A 17028-nucleotide genomic window follows, 5' to 3' on the forward strand; every position below is an offset into this window, starting at 1 on the left:
AGTCCTGGTGGTAGTTCAGACTGCGCAGCACTGGAGTGTGGGTGTGGGGGGGGGGGGGGGGGGGAGGGGGGGAAGGGCCTTGGGGTGTCCAAGGGCATGTAAAGGGGGCGGAGGGCTGCATGTGAGCAGCTGGCTGGGATGAGGGACGAGCGCCAGGTTCATTGTTGAAGCAGGAAACCTCGCCAACTCTCGGTGAAGAGTCAGCCTTTAACTAATGTTTCATTTAACTCTTTCTGTATTTTTGTTTTCATCTTTAAGCTTAAAGAAACCTTGGATCCAGCTCTGGAACCTGTTCTTTTGAAACAAACCTTCATGAGTGGTGGACGACTGCTCATTCACCTTGGAGACTCGGATATTGACTACGACAAAAACTTTAGGTTCTATATGACAACCAAATTGCCAAATCCCCACTACCTGCCGGAGGTATGAGCTGTGGGTCTGGAATTCTCAGCCTGAATGGATTGCTATGGTGTGGCAGGTCTCTGACGTGTGGTGGATTCCCACCTGAAAGGACCAGGTCTTCCCCCATCCCTGTCCCCTCTCCAAGTCCTCCCCCATCACCCTCCATCTTGCTTCTCTTCTGAGTCCTGATTCTGAGTCCAGTCATCCTTCTACTGGCCTTGTAGGTGGGACTCCAATCCTCCCCAGTCAGTCCCCACGCTGCCCACCTCACTCCCCTGTGCTCCTCTTCAGCCCTCTCACCATCTCCCTCCTGGTCCACAGCTGCTCTTCACATCACAGGGCACCACCCCCTCTGATCATTCCTCTCCCTCCTTTGGCACAAGGCCATCTGTACCCTCTTGTTGTGGCTGACACCTGACTCAGAGGTTAGGTGAGAGTCTGTGGAAGGGGCGCTGTCTACATTTAAGTGTGCAGATACCCACGGCAGACAGCCCCAAACAAGGAAAACTCTGCTGACCGGCATCCTGAGAGAATCATGATTCAAATGCCCAGTGTCTGTACTTGGAGTCCTGGGGGTGGTGGCCACTTCCTCATGCTCTTCGACAGTTGAGGGAGCTGTGTGAACCCCTCTTCCATACACATGTACCTGCGCCACAGAAGGATCCAGAACCTCTACTCTTGTGCTGCAGAGCCCACAGCAGTCGCCACAGCAAAAAGACAGCCGGGATTCCTCTCTTCCTACCCAGAAGGGGCTCTGAGGAGCTCTCCAGGGCCCAACCCTACCCCTTCCACCACCTCCCAACTCTCTGTGCTGCCAGAGCTCCAGGCAGAGCTGCACACTCAGCAGGGCCTTCCAGCCCAGCAGGTCTCCGCTTCTCTAATGGAGCTGGGACTGGAAGGGGACTTTACTATGATATTACTATTGTACTACTACTATTACAGCTGCTGCTGCTACTACTACTACTACTACTACACACACACACACACACACACACACAATTTTTAAGTATTTTTATTGATTTCACATGTCCCCTCCCCCCCTTCTGCATGCCTCCTCCTTCCCCTGGGGATTAAGCCCGCAACCCTGGTATGTGTCCTTTCCAGGAATCGAACCATGACCTCCTGGTTCATAGGTCGATGCTCAGCCACTGAGCTACATTGGCCTGGACACACACACACACACACACACAATTTTTAAAGTATCTTTAAATATACCCTTTTAAATAGCATCATATTCATTTCAGTTACTGACTTCATAGATGTGTTCAGGTTGAATAAGATAAGGGAAATGCCATTAAAAACTGAGGTCAAGGTTTTCTGTGTCAACTCCTGCCAGAGTGCATGTCTAAAGAGCTATTTCAGAATTTGGAAAAGTGATCAACTTACCACCTTGGATTTCTCACTTATTTACTTTTTGAGAAGGAGCATCGCATACCTTACCCAACCCCAGCTCTGTGGCTGTGGGTGAATTAGCCTATTTCTTGGGTGTTCAGGTCAATCCACTATAAGGTAGAGAGAAAGCCTACCTCAGGGATTTGTTATGCATATTAAATAAGAATAACATATAAGATACATTACATGTAAACACCTATTCTTACATTTATTGCTATAATATTCTGATGACATTATTTAAATAAATTAATACCTGTTGGCTTATTTAAATAATGTCAGAATATTATAGCAATTTTTTATTAAAATGTTATGATGAGACAAATATGTAAAGCTTGATTTATTATCAATAATATCTTCTCTTTAGAACAAACTATGCTCAAGTTACTGTAACTAAGGGATTTTACTACCTCAATTGGTCCCCACATATACTTCAAAAGTTATCATCCCAATTTTCAAATATCAGGAACTGAAAGCTCAGCATGAGTGAATGACTTATCCAGCATCATACATGTACTAAAGGGTGCACCTGGAATCTGATCCCGAGCAATTGGTTCTATAACTCTGCTTCTTTTTAACCCTTTGCTGGTTCGCCTACAACTGTGGCGTTTGAGGAACTAGACTGTCACTCCTACTGGCAGGAAGAATCATAGTAAGATTTTATAAGACAGAATGTTTGGTGTATGTGCGTGTGGATGAGCATGTTCAGCTGGGTAATAACGAGCCATGTTCTAGTAAAAAGTGCACTTCTCATTTGCTCAGTATGAACTTGAGCATTTAAATGGACTCTATGCTCCTTTTCTAGGTGTGCATTAAAGTTACCATCATCAATTTCACTGTGACCAAGTCAGGTCTGGAGGACCAGTTGTTAAGGTAATTAAAAAAGGGGGTGGGGAGGCCCTAATATTTTCTTTAGAAATTTTGACAAAGAAAAATTTTAATGTATTAAAAGAAAACATCACTTATAAACCCTCAACCACAAAGATAACAGTAAATGGCTAAGTTCTTTCCCTCTTTCATCACGGTTTTTTTTTTTTAATTGATTTGAAAGAGGAAGGGAGAGGGAGAGAGATGGAAACATCAGTGATGAGAGAGAATCATTGATCGGCTGCCTCCTGCACACCCCACACCAGGGATCAAGCCCCCGACCAGGAATCGAACTATGACCTTCTGGTTCACAGGTCAACGCTCAACCATTGAGCCATACTGGCTGGGACCCTTGCATCACTTTTTGCAGCTGCTGATCTTGTCCAGTCTTTTTAGGAGATCAGGGATATTCCCTTCATTCTCAGCCATGATTTGGGCCAGGCCTGCAGCCCAGCCTGGCTCTTCCCCTTCACTGGGATTCTTATCTCGGGCAAGTAAATGAAGTGAGTGGTCCTATGGTTTCTAGAGATTCATTACTCCCCACTGAAAAAGCACTACTGCTCTCAAATGTATTTCTCCTGTCTCTCTCAACTCTGGTTATTTTCTCCGTGCATTTATTTTTACCTACATTTGTCTACCTCAAAAAAAAAAAAAAATACCCTTCCTTGGTATACTTTATCGGTGATTAAATCTCCATTCCCCAAAAGTGAGATTATGGATTATTTATATTAACCATCAGAATTAGCCAAGAAGTTTAGAAGGCAAAATATTTTAAATATTTATTAAAATAACAACATTGATGTTAAACACTGTGTGTATATATTGATTAACTTTAAAGGAAAATATAATTTAGTCCCATATTCAAAATAAATATAATCCTTTATATTTGAATCAAGATTATCCTGATATTCTCCTGGTATCACTAATGAGTTTAAGTCTCATTTTCCTCATTTATTTTAGGAATCTATTCTGCCAGCTGCTAGCTTGCTTGAATTCTGCTAGGCTCACACCTTTCCAGACAAAGGTTATCTCCCCACAGTTCATGGCCTTGTTCTAAGGACTCGGCTGAACATCTTGCCCACCAGCTCATCCCATGAGGAGCTGAGCTGAGTCGCTGAGCTCTCGCATGTGAGACTGCCTGGGCTAGAGGCAGAAGTGCCGACAAGAACAGGGGAATGTTGAGGCTCAGTCCTGTTGAATCTTCAGGTTGCACTTTATATTCTTCTAAAATTTTCTGTAAACAAGTGGACTTGCAGCAATGATTTCTTATGGTCTTCATGTAATAATTTTTTAAGTTTCTGAATTCAGCATGTGCACAAACAAGGAGTTGTTGTGTGAGGCAGTTCTTCAGAGCGGGTAATAGCATGTGCCCTGGGGCCAGCTGACCCAGATAGGAGCCCCTCTCTGCCTCTCAAAGCCTCATGGCCCCAGGAAATGACCTGTAGGGTCTGTACACTCATCTGCAAACTAGGGCGATAACCATTGTGCCCACCTCACAGGAGCATTCAAAGGGTTAAAAGAGAGAATCCACATAAAACTCTTAGCAGGGTGCCTCGCACAAAGTGATGCTTAATAACAGCTCCTGCAAACGGTGCTGGGAGAAAATCATGAGAGGACAAGTAAAGGGAGAGAAAAGTTCCCATTTGGACAGGAGGGGGTAGAGGGGAGGGGTAGAGTGGGAGGCTAGCGGTAAGGTCCCATTATTAGATGCAATCAAGAATCATCTCAGGAATGTGATGGGATAAAAGGATGTTCCACACACCATTTTCACCTGGCACAAACAAACATCAGACAGAAATTGAATGATTAGAGAGATCAGGATTGAGCAAATTTTTCTAAGAGAAGATGAGCAAAAACTGTGGTAGGGTAGGCTTTGAAATACAATATAAAGAAACAGAACTAACATGTAATTCACTGAATAGACACTATGTAAACCCAACAAAAGAGGGGCCTTGTGCATTAGGATTTGGCTAGTAGCATTAGTCAGTAGCACATATATATACTAGTGGCCCGGTGCACAAAATTCATGCATGGGGGTGGGAGGGGTGTACTTCAGCCTGGCATGCACCCTCTCCAATCTGGGACCCCTGGAAGAATGTCCTACTGCCAGTTTACAAGAATCAGACCTAAACTGGCAGTAGGACATCCCTCTCACAATCCAAGACTGCTGGCTCCAGTGCTCACCTTCCTGCCTGCCTGACTTCCCCTAACCACTCTGCCTGCCAGCCTGCTCACCCCGAAATGCCCCCCTGCTGGCCTGCTCACTCCAAACTGTCCTCCCCGCTGTCCTGATCACCTCCAACTGACACCCACTGACTTCCTACCCATCCCAAACTGGCCCCTTTACTGGTCTGCTTACCCTCAATGGGCCCTGCCATCCCATCCTGGCCTGATCACCCCCTGGTGATCCAACATCTCAGCCCCTCCTTTTATTCTCTTTTCTTTTTTCAGTACCTCCTCTAGCAGAGGCCAGGGCCAGCTGGAAGCAAGTATCTAGGATTTATTTATCTTCCATAAGATAAATATTTTGTAGCCTTGAGCAGAGGCTAGGGCCAGCCATGAAGCTTGGCGTCCTCCATCACTGGGGACAACCCAAGCCTCCTGCTTGCTCCATCTCCGTGACCAACCACCATCTTGGTTGGGGTAATTTGCATACTTGCTCCTGATTGGCTGGTGGGCAAATTATGGTTAATTTGCATGTTTCTCTTTTATTAGTGTAGATATATATTTTTGTTGAGAGAGAGAGAGAGAGAGAGAGAGAGAGAGAGAGAGAGAGAGAGAGAGAGAGAACTTTAGGGCACTGACAAAGCCTTAACATAGTATTCAAACTTTGGTTCTAGTGACGTGGTGCGACTTGAGAAACCCGAGTTGGAAGAACAAAGAATCAAGCTCATTGTGAGGATCAACACTGATAAAAACCAGCTAAAATCGATTGAAGATAAAATCTTGAAAATGCTCTTTACGTCTGAAGGTAATATTCTGGATAATGAGGAGCTTATTGAGACACTCCAGGATTCAAAGGCAAGTAAGATCTTTTTAGTACTTACAAAAAGTGTATGACTCTAGAAGTTATAGCTACAGCCTTTGAGAGTCCCTACAAAGCCTTTTATGGCAAGAATGGCATGCACACCTGGCTTCCAGGGCTCACTTATGAGTATACTTGTCTGGCACCAACCAAAGGAAGAGAAGATAAATTATAGACAATGGCCCCTCTTGTCTGCATTTTTTTTACACTTGATCTTAGCCAAAAGGCGGAGAAGCGATTGTCTGCATTTTTTTAAATAAAACATGTATTGTAAAGAACTGGAACAAATTATATGGAATATGTTCATATTAATGTTCCCCTCCGGGAAATCTCCCAGTATTCCCAAATGGAATTCATCTCTTCCTCCCTGGAACGCCTACAGCATCTTATCCAAGCCTCTATTATAGTACTTGTCCCTGTTTACCTTATGTCATGGGTATCTATAACATGTCTTATCTCTTTTGCTTTGTGGTTCATGTCTGTGTAATAAGAACATGAATAGTTCATCTTGATATTCTTTCTCCAAGAGCTAAACATAGTGCCTTGGAAATATATATGGTGCTCAGTAAAAATGTATTAATATAATAGTAAGAGGAAATTTTACATTACATGTATATCTTGCACTGAATTATTTCTCAGATTCAAATCATAATTGTAAAAGTATACTGGGATTACAAACTATAACATTATTTTGGCCATTTGTGAGAAGCATAAAATAATTTACTAAAAAATACTTTGATGGGGAAATGGTTTGTGCTTTATATCCTACAGTTTCTTGGGATCTATCTCAGTATTGAAACAATAATAAACACAAAATTGTGGGTCTTTCATTGTTTACTTCTCTTTGCTTGTTTTTTCATCAATCTCTTGGGGGGGGGGGGATTGTATGTGAAAAGATAGTAAAACCCAAGTAATCCAAACAAAAGAGATGAAAGCAGTTTGGCTCAGTGGATAGAGCATCGGTCTGCAGACTGAGGGGTCCTGGGTTCGATTCCGGTCAAGGGCATGTACATTGGTTGTGGGCACATCCCCAGTGGAGGGTGTGCAGGAGGCAGCTGGTCGATGTTTCTCTCTCATAGATATTTCTAGCTCTCTATCCCTCTCCCTTCCTCTCTGTAAAAAATCAATATGATATATTTTTAAATCAATAATTTTATATGAATTATGTCTTCATAGCCAGCATATATTGGATTGTAGTGGGTTAAATAAAATGTCATGTTAAAGATAATTTTACTTGCATAATAAACTTAGAAAAGCTAGGATTACATATGTGGTTCACATTATATTTCTGTCCGGTAGTGAGGGTCTAGGCAGAAGCCAGAGGTCCCCGTAATTCTCCCTTTAGTATAGCAAATAATGAGCGGCAGAGGGATTGCTCTTTGACTTTCCAGGACAAAGGATCTCCCCACCCAGGGTCATCCACAGCTGGAAAAAAAAGTGGAGGGTTGGGGAGGAGGACGGGGCCAGCCAGCAACACAGAGAGACTGAGGGAGACAGAGAAGGGACTCCTGGAAAGCCCATGTGCTGCAAAGTTCCCCAGGGCCACGACACAAAACACAGAAAGCTAAGAGAACAGCTAAGACATTGCAAACGGCTCCAACTTACGTGGGCTTATAACCCTTCACAGGCAGCAGCTTCCACCCCCAGATCCCCTGATGCCCGGGCCTGGGAACGCTAGGGAAAGATATTTGGGAAAATATTAGTCTTCCTGATTGTTCTGGGTGGGATGTGGTTCCAGTCCCACTTCCTCCCAGGCCATCCCTGCTCGCCTCTTTTGGGCCAAAAGATATGGGTGTCCCTTTGCCTTTCATGATGTGAACCTGGGTCATTTCAGGAGCAGTTGGGAGGACTGTGCTAGTGCTCCTGTTTCAGGAGTGATTCTGATTTGTCTCAGCGAGGGACTGCTTCAGTTTTCTCAGGCCGTTTGTGTGGCCTGTTCCCATTGGCCCATTCCTAGCTCTGAGAGGAAAGGGGATCGGCTCAGTCAGTAGGAGGCCGCTGAGTCCTCAGACTCAGTCATTCTATCTGGGACCCCTTTGTTATAATCACTAATGCATTGTACCCTTATTTCATTCCTACACGTAACTGGGTATATTCCCCAAATCTCACCTTTAAAAAAAAAAAAAAAAAAAAAGACCCTTAAGAACGTGTTTTCCTGTGTTCATTCAGATCACTTCTGGGGCCATTAAAAGCAGGCTGAAGGAAGCAGAGTCCACTGAAGTGATGATAAACGTTGCTCGAGAGAAGTATCGGCCGGTGGCCACTCAAGGCTCCGTCATGTACTTCGTGATCGCCAGCCTCTCGGAAATAGACCCTATGTATCAGTATTCCCTAAAATATTTCAAACAGGTGAGTGTGGCGCTGCCGCTAGTGAAAGTGATCTCCTTGGGTTTCCTTGAACGCCTGTTGAGTTTCTTCTTGCCTCAGACACTCAGGAATCCAGTTATGGGTAAAGTCCTCCAGGATTTTGGGGTCAGAGGCCACCTGCCGTGTCTCCTAAAGACTAGAGTCCCCAGTGCACTCAGAATAGTCAGAGGAGGAAGAAACTAAAGCTTTCTCTTGGCTTCCTCGATTCAATAGCTTGCTTGTTCTCCATTTTGCCTGCCTTTCTTCTCTCTCTCTCTCTCTCTCTCTCTCTCTCTCTCTCTCTCTCTCTCTCTCTCTCTCTCTCTCTCTCTCTCTCTCTCTGTCTCTCTCTCTCTCTCTCTCTCTCTCTCTCTCTCTCTCAGGGGAAAACGGGGATGGGTGAGGCTACAGTCAGACTCCAGCAGGCGAGAGAAGCCTGCCACCCCAGGCCAAAGGCACTCACTTCTCACCATTGTCCCTTACGCTGTGGATCTTTGGAGACTGAACCCACACGCCCTTCCAGTCCCTGATGAGACTCTCCCAGTCTCTGCTGCAATGCCCCCTTGCCCGTGACTTCCAGCTCAGGCCACGGGCAGGTTCAGGCTCTGCTCAAGCTTCCTTACGCAGCGTGAGGCCCTGGGGAATGCTTCTCTTCCTCACATGCTACTCATAGGTTGTAGGAAATGGCCCTCTCATGTCTACACCCTCCATGCCGCCATCTCTGCGGCCCTCCCATGTCCTTGTAATCTGGGGCGCCTCCAGGCAGGAAATAGGAAGGAAGGGACTCTCCTTTAAAACTGGGTCCTCTTAAACATCCAAGAAAATGCTAGCACACTCTTCCCATACCCTGAGAATTGTCTTGGGGCAGGGCCAAGAGGGGCACATGACCTCACCTGGCCCTGGCATCGCTCACCCCCAAGGGTGTTATCAAATCTGACTTGAAGTCATGGGAACCCTGGTTCTGCTGGATCCCCTGCATTTCTCTGTGTTTTCTGTCTCTCATTGAGATTATGCCTTTGGGATGTTGTCCGGAGTTTGGCATTGGCCCATTTCTGAAGAATGGGGAGAGAAGGGGGATGCAGAAAATAAGTATCATGTGCCAATGTGAAATGAATTCTGGACTTTTAAATAGCACAGTACCCATGCCCTGTGCTGCTCTTTGTTCACTGAATTTGAGGGAAGGGAGGCAAGGAGCAGAGGTGTGATTCTCCTCCACAGAAATGGAATGACATCAGGGACGTTGACCGAGCCCTCTCTCCCACAGTTGTTCAATTCAACAATTGAAACTTCTGAGAAGACAGATGATCTACAGCAGCGCATGGAGACACTCCTGGAGCAAACCCTCCTGACTGCATATGCCAATATTTCGAGAGGACTCTTTGAACAGCATAAGCTCATCTACAGCTTCATGCTCTGTATTGAGATCATGCGTCAGCAAGGAAGCTTAACTGATGCCGAATGGAATTTCTTTCTCCGAGGTTCTTCGGGACTTGAAAAGGTACCTGTTTTGAGTTCAGGTTGTAAACGTTACTCTATCTAGAACCCACAAGCACCTCCCAAGGGTATCCATTTGGCCATGTGGCCCAGGGTGGGGCCCCTGGGGGTCCGCAGGCCCAGGTTCTAGCTTAGCTCTGTCTCTGGGTGATGTGCCAGTTATCCTCCTTAAGCAGCAATGGCCCCGCCTATACAAAAGGGATGCTGGGAGTAACCGGGGAGCTAGAAGATGTGAATGTTTTTAACTGTCCTAGCCTAGCCGGCATGGCTCAGTGTTTGAGTGCCAACCTATGAGCCAGGAGGTTACAGTTTAATTCCCAGTCGAGGCACGTGCCCGGGTTGCAGGCTTGATCCCTACTGTGGGGCCTGCAGAAGGCAGCTTATCAATGATTCTCTCATCATGGATATTTCTATTTCTCTCACTCTCTCCCTTCCTCTCTGAAATTAATAAAAATATATATTTTTTAAAAGTGGACCATTTTACAAATATGAAGAGTTCAAATTTAATAAAAGCTGTAATTCATAAATTTGATGATACTGTTGATGAAATCATGACCTTTATTTCCTCCTGGATGCACCGTTTATTATAAAGTATGGGAGTAATAGAACATGATCGTTAGCTTCTGTAATACGAGTTCTGCTACCGTTTCCTCCTTCGTGTTCATCCTTTTATCTAACTTGCTCCAGCCATTTAAGCCGGACTGACTCATCCACATACTACACACCTGGTGGCCCCTGAATTAAGCCATCCCCTCCCCAACTCCTGCCTGCAATTCCACCCAGCCCCCTTCTAAACGCTTGGCTCTGTTCTGCCACTCCTGAGCCCTGCCCTTGGCCCCTGCAGGCATGAGAACGGCCCGTGTTTGCCAGCATAGAGCCTGAGTATATCCCTGGGAAGTTGGATGCTTTTATTTGGCTCCCAGTGCCCTATGCTCCTAGGACAAACCCAGGCAAGACCTTTCCACCAGGTGATCCTGCTTCCCCAGCCCCCACCCATCTTGCATGGATAGGTGTCCTATCAATGCTACCTTAACTTCACAATCACAGTTAATTCTTACCAAGGGCTAGCTATGGAAGTAGATCAACTCACTTATCACCCTCAGTGTTCCTCTTATGTGAGTTCCTAACTTTGCCTCTGGTCTGCAGGTAAGATATTAGGCACAGAGAAGTTAAATAACTTGTTAAGATCACATACCTATTCTTACCAGGGGTTTGGAACCATGATTTGGAGCCTCACAGTCTGTAGAGCTTGCCCTATTACCTTACTACGTGTACCCTACTGCTTCCTGTTAGCTGATCACTCAGGCCCTCTGTCCTCACAGCACTCCTCTTTGCCTTGTTTATAATCTTCCCAAGGCTTGGAAATTTCTTAAGAACTTTCCAAAGCCATATAACTGATGCATGAATGAGTTTGATTTAAACTTGTGTCTAAATTCCCAAAGCCCATGTCCATTCCAGTACCCCTATTACTTCTCATGAGCAATGTATTTCAAAAAGAAACTTAAAATATTTTAAATACCATCAAAGTCAAAACTTAAAGTTATCAAGAAATCATCTTCAGAAACTTCTCAAATGTTGTGGGTTTCTTTAAATTTACCTATCTTTTCCTCCATCACCAGGAAATATTAATGATTCCCCCATGCACCTCAAATGAGGCTAGGGATCAAACCTGCAACCCAGGTATGTGCCCTTGACTGGAAACTGAACCTGTGACCCTTGTTGCACAGGCTGGTGCTCTAACCACTGAGCACACCAGCCTCAGGACCACATATTCCACAATGGATCCTTAGATGTTATGCCAAAAGCATGAGCAACAAAGGAAAAAAAATAAATTGGACTTCCTCAAAAAGAAACATGTTTTTGCCCTGGCTGGTGTTTATCAGTGGTTGGAGCATCGGCCAAAGCACCGAAGGATCACAGGTTTGATTCCTGGTCAAGGACACATAGACCTGGGTTGCAGGTTTAATCCCCAACCCTGGTAGGGGTGCATGTGGGAGGCAAACAATTGATGTGTCTCTCACATCGATGTCTCTCTCTTTCTCTCTCTCTGTCTCTCTCTCTCTGTCTCTCTCTCTCTCTCTCTCTCTCTCTCTCTCACACACACACACACACACACACTTTCTAAGAAGCAATGGAAACAATTGGGTGAGGATTAACAAAAAATATAAAATAAAAATAAATATATTTTTGCTTAAAAGGACACTCTCAAGAAAATTAAAAGACACCCACAGAATGGGAGAAAATATTTGCAAATAATATTTGATAAAGGATTTGTATTTAAAATATATAAAGAACTCTTATAACTCCATAATAAAAAAAGACAGATGACCTCATTTAAAAATAAAGAAAGGACCTGAGGAGATAGTTCTCCAAGGAAGATATAGTAAGCACATGAAAAGATGCTTGACATTATTATTCATCAGAGAAATACAAATCAAAACCGCATTTGTGAGATACCACTTCACACCCAGTAGGATGGCTTTAATAAAATTTTTTTAAAAAGACAGGTAATAACAAATGTTTGTGAGGATGTGGAGAAATTAGATCCCTCATAAACTGTTAGTATGAGCAAAAAAGGTGCAGCTTCTTTGGAAAACAACCTCAAATAATTAAACATTGAAGTACCATAAGATGCAGCAATTCCAACTTCTACAATAGGTATACACCAATGAGAAAATATATGCCCATAGGAAAACTGGGCATGAACAGTCATAGCAGCATTATTCATAATAGCCGCAAGGTAGAAACAGCCCAAATGCCCATCAGCTGATGAGAGGATAAGTGGAATCTGCTATGCCCAGACAATGGGATATTATTTAATGGAAGCATGAATAAACCTTGAAAACATTAAACTCAGTGAAAGAAGTCAGTCACAAAACACCAGATATTATCAAATTTAATTTATATGAAGTGTCCGGGATAGACAAATCTACAGAGACAGAGAGCAGTGTAATTGTTTGGGACTGTGAAGTGTGGGCAGATAGAAAGGTCATAGCTAAAAGGTACATGGGAGTGTTGAAGAAGCAAAATGTTCTAAAATTGACTGTGGTGATGGTTGCACGTATCTGTGAATTTACTAAAATACATTAGATTGTATGCTCTAGATGAGTGAAGGGCAATGGTATGTGAGTTGTGTCTTAATGAAGCTATTTTAAAGTGTAGTATAAAACTTCAGGCAAATATTCATGAAATTTTCAAACTAGTTTCAGTCCACAATCACAGCTGTTTCTGTCTTTTTTTTAAACTGTTTGCTCACATGAAAGTGCTTCATGAACTACCGCCAAATGGCATAGTGCTTTCCCCAGAAATGTCTAGGTGTATATGAAGTGCTTAGACATACACTCAACTAAGCTAGAATAAGATTGCCACTTGTCTTGCTATCGTTATTGGTCTTCTATTCACCTTTTCCCACATCCTAGAGGTGAGAGCATCTGGAAATCTGATTTGGAGACTAGATCATCAGGGGCGGGGGGAAATCATTATAATAGTATTATAATAAATCATTAACATAAGAATACTTGGGAGTTGGGAGAGACTAATGTGTGTTGGAGAACAGGCTGGAAGTAGCATTAACAGATTTAATGTTAATGCTTCACCAGATGGGCTGCTTTCGGCAATGTCAACCTGAAAGCTTCCATCAGCTGCACTTCTGTGCAAAGGTCTACAAGCAGAATAGATCCCATACCATTTCTATTTCACCATAGCTTATTACTTCTCTTAGGTAAATGGTTATTTTTAGCATGCTGTTAGAGCTTGCTTTTTCATTTAGACAAGATGAAAGCAATATTTTGTGGCTGTCTTTGTGAATTATTACTCATTTTCTTTCTATCTTATAATAGGAACGCCCACCTAAGCCTGAAGTTCCCTGGCTGCTTACTCATGTGTGGTACGCATGCTATGACTTAGAAGAATCATTTCCAGTTTTTAAAGGACTTACACAATTTATGTTGTTACATCCTGTTTGCATACAATTAGGTATGTAATATGGAAAATTATCTGCTCTCAGGGTTTGTAAACAGGCTCACCAATCCTAACTTTATTGTCTCCTTTTACCTTTTTCTGCAAAATATCAGTATTGGTGAGAAATTATTAACTACTTGTTTTCCCAATTTCTTGAGTTGAATGCTTAGCCCATGAATTTTCAATATTTCATATTTACTATTATATCCATTTTAAGAGTATATACATTTGCCTCTAAGTGTTGCTTTAGCTGCATCTTTGAAGTATAACATGCATATTGAAAGTGTACAAAATCAAGATTGTACAATTTGTTTATCAAAAACTGACTACACTTAATGTGCCAGTAAACAAAAATCAAGAACTAGACAAGTCCCAGCCTCCCAAAATCCCCTCATACTCCTTCACAGAGCCCTTAACCCTTCCCCAGAGGTAATGACTGCTCTGATTATAACAGACTATATTAATTTTTCTCCACAACTTTTAATATGTACCCCTTTTAATTCTAAAATTACACTCTTTAATTTAAAAACATTTAGGATATTTTGGGACTATCTTTTTATTAATAATTTAATTCTATTGTAAAAATTACATTCTAGTCTGCATAAAATTGATTCTTTATAATTTATTTAGACTTCAGTTTATATTTCATATGTGGTATTTCTTGGATGCAAGACTCAATAAGTTTAGTTAACATCCACCACCATGCATAATTACAGATTTTTGTGTGTATGATGAGAACTTTTTAAGATTTATTCTCTTAGCAACTTGCAAATTTACAATACAGTATTATTAACTATAGTCACCATGCTGTACATTAGGCCCCAAGAACTTACGTATTTTATAACCGGAAGTTTGTACCTTTTGGCTCCTTTCACCCATTTTGCCCACTCATCCGCCCCCTCCTCTAGCTACTACCAATCTGTTCTCATATCTATGAGCTTGGCAGCAGGAAGGTTGTCTGTTTGGGTTTTGTTGTTTTTTTAGATTCCATATATAAGTGAGATCAAGTGGTATTTGTCTATCTCTGGCTGACATTTCACATAGCATAATGTCCTCAAGGTCTATCAAAACTTAATGTGTTTATTTTAGTAATATTTTTTATATTTGATCTGTCAGTTTCTAAGACAGGTAAATTAAGGTATACCATTATGACTAACAATTTCTTTTTGTAATTCTGGAATTTTTCCCATATTTTTAGAAATTGTGCTGTTAATATAAATAGATTTAGGATTATCATCTTCTTAGTAAATTGATTCTTTTTTATTAAATAATATTTCTCTTTATTTTAAATAGTTATATTTTCCTTAAAATATATATTTTTAATGATAACATTATTACAGCAGGTTTCTCTTGGTTGGCATATTATATTCTATACTATTCATTTTCAACTCTTGTGTCATTTTAATGTTTTTTAGTGTATCTTTAGTGGGATTTTGCTGATTTTTTAAAATTTATCTTTAGAGTATTACAGATGTCCCTCTTTCTCCTGCATTTATCCCTTCATCCTGCTCTTTTCTCCTCCCCAGGCCTTCCTGCACTATTGTCTGTCCATGGGCTATGCATATATTCATAAGTTTATTGGTTGTGCTCATTGCACCCACCCCCCTTCCCTCTGAAATACATCAGTCTGTTTCATGCTTCCAGGTCTCTGGATCTTTTTTGTTCATCAATTTATTTTGTTCATTAGATTCTACATGTAAGAGAGATCATGTGATTCTTGTCTTTCTCTGACTGGCTTATTTCGCTTAGCATAATGCTCTCCAAGTCCTTCCATTTTCAAATGGTAAGAGACCTTTTTTTCTACAGCTGCGTTATAGTCCATTGTGTAAATGTATCAGTTTTTAATACGTTCATCTACCAATGAACACTTGGGCTGTTTTCAGATCTTAGCTATTGTAAATAGTGCTGCTCTGAATGTAGGAGTGCATATATTCTTTCTGATCGGTGTTTCTGGCTTCTCAGGATATAGTCCTAGAAGTGGGATCACTGGGTCAAATGACAATTTCATTTTTAATTTTTTGAGGAAACTACATACTGTTTATCATAGCGGTTGTACCAATCCGAATTCCCACCAACAGAGTACAAGGGTTCCTCTTTTTCCACATCCTCACCAGCATTTGTTGTTTGTTGATTATTGATGATAGCCATTCTGGCAGGTGCAAGGTGATACCTCATTGTCATTTTAATTTGCAGCTTCTGATGATTAGTGATAGTGAGCATTTTTTCATATGTCTCTTGGCTATTTGTATTCCTCTTTGGGCAAGTGTCTATTCAGGTTGTCTGCCCATTTTTAATTGGATTAGCTTCCTTTTGTTGAGTTGTATGAGTACTTTATGTATTTTGGAAATTAACCCCTGATTAGATGTATCGTTGGCAAATATGTTCTCCCATACAGTGGGTTCCCTTTTGATGCTGTTTTCTTTAGCTGTACAAAAGCTTCTAATACTTATGTAGCCCTATTTGTTTATTTTGTTGTTGTTGTTATTTCTCTTGTACTAAGCGATGCATCAGTGAAGATTTTGCTCTGTGAGATATCTGATATTTTGTTGCCTACATTTTCTTCTAGGATTTTTATGGTTTCATGACTTACATTTGAGTCTTTTATCCATTTTGAGTTTATTCTTCTGTATGGTATAAGTGGATGGTTTAGTTTCAGTTTTTTGCATGTACCTGTCCAATTATCCAACACAATTTATTGAAGAGACTATCTTTACTCCATTGCATGCTCTTGTCTCCATTGTCAAATATTAATTGAGCATAAAGTTTTGGTCAATTTCTGGGTTCTCTGTTCTGTTCCATTCATCTATATGCCTGTCCATTCATCTATGTGCCAGTACCAGGCTCTTTTGAGCACAGTGGCTTTGTGCTATAACTTGATATCTGGTATTGTGATTCCTCCAACTTTGTTCTTTCTCAAGATTGCTGCAACTATTCAGAGTCTTTTTTGGTTCCATGTAAATTTTTGGAGTGTTTGTTCCAGGTCTGTGAAATATGCTGTTGGTATTTTAATAAAGACTGCATTGATTCTGTAGTTTGCTTTGGGGAATATGGGCATTTTCATAATATTGATTCTACCAATTTATAGATAAGGTATATTCTTCTACTTGTTTATATCTTCCTCTGTCTCTTTTTTCAACATCTTATCATTTTCCAAGTATAGATCTTTTACCTCCTTGGTTTAGTTTTTTCTAAGCATCTTACTTTTTTTGTTTCATTAGTTAGTAGGATTTTTTTTCTTTCTGGGAGCTCATTACTGGTGTATAAAAATGCCATAAATTTCTGAGTGTTAATTTTGTAACCTGCTACATTGCGAACTTCATTTATTAAATCTAGTAGCTTTTTGGTGGATTCTTTAGGATTTTCTACATATAGTATCATGTCATCTGTGAATAGTGATAGTTTTACTTCCTCCTTCCCAATTTGGTTGCCTTTTATGTTTTCTTCTTATCTGATCTCTGTGGTTAGAACTTCCAGTCTATGTTGCATAAAAGTGGTGCAAGCAGACAACACTGTCTTGTTCCTGTTCTTTAGACACCCAGTAATTG

General features: G+C 41.6%; 1 protein-coding gene across 1 annotated transcript in view; it reads left to right on the plus strand.

The window, feature by feature from the left end:
* The window catches only part of DNAH6 (dynein axonemal heavy chain 6), a 198755-nt gene that overhangs the window by 147595 nt on the left and 34132 nt on the right, over positions 1-17028 (plus strand). Inside the window, exons 56-61 of the mRNA XM_045580949.1 lie at positions 259-423; positions 2597-2664; positions 5499-5679; positions 7853-8032; positions 9294-9527; positions 13363-13498. Of these exons, the coding sequence (XP_045436905.1) occupies positions 259-423; positions 2597-2664; positions 5499-5679; positions 7853-8032; positions 9294-9527; positions 13363-13498 (964 nt within the window). The remainder of the gene's footprint in view (positions 1-258; positions 424-2596; positions 2665-5498; positions 5680-7852; positions 8033-9293; positions 9528-13362; positions 13499-17028) is intronic.

This window comes from Pipistrellus kuhlii, unplaced genomic scaffold (genome assembly GCF_014108245.1).
Source record: "Pipistrellus kuhlii isolate mPipKuh1 unplaced genomic scaffold, mPipKuh1.p scaffold_m20_p_13, whole genome shotgun sequence".
NCBI classification, from domain to species: domain Eukaryota; kingdom Metazoa; phylum Chordata; class Mammalia; order Chiroptera; family Vespertilionidae; genus Pipistrellus; species Pipistrellus kuhlii.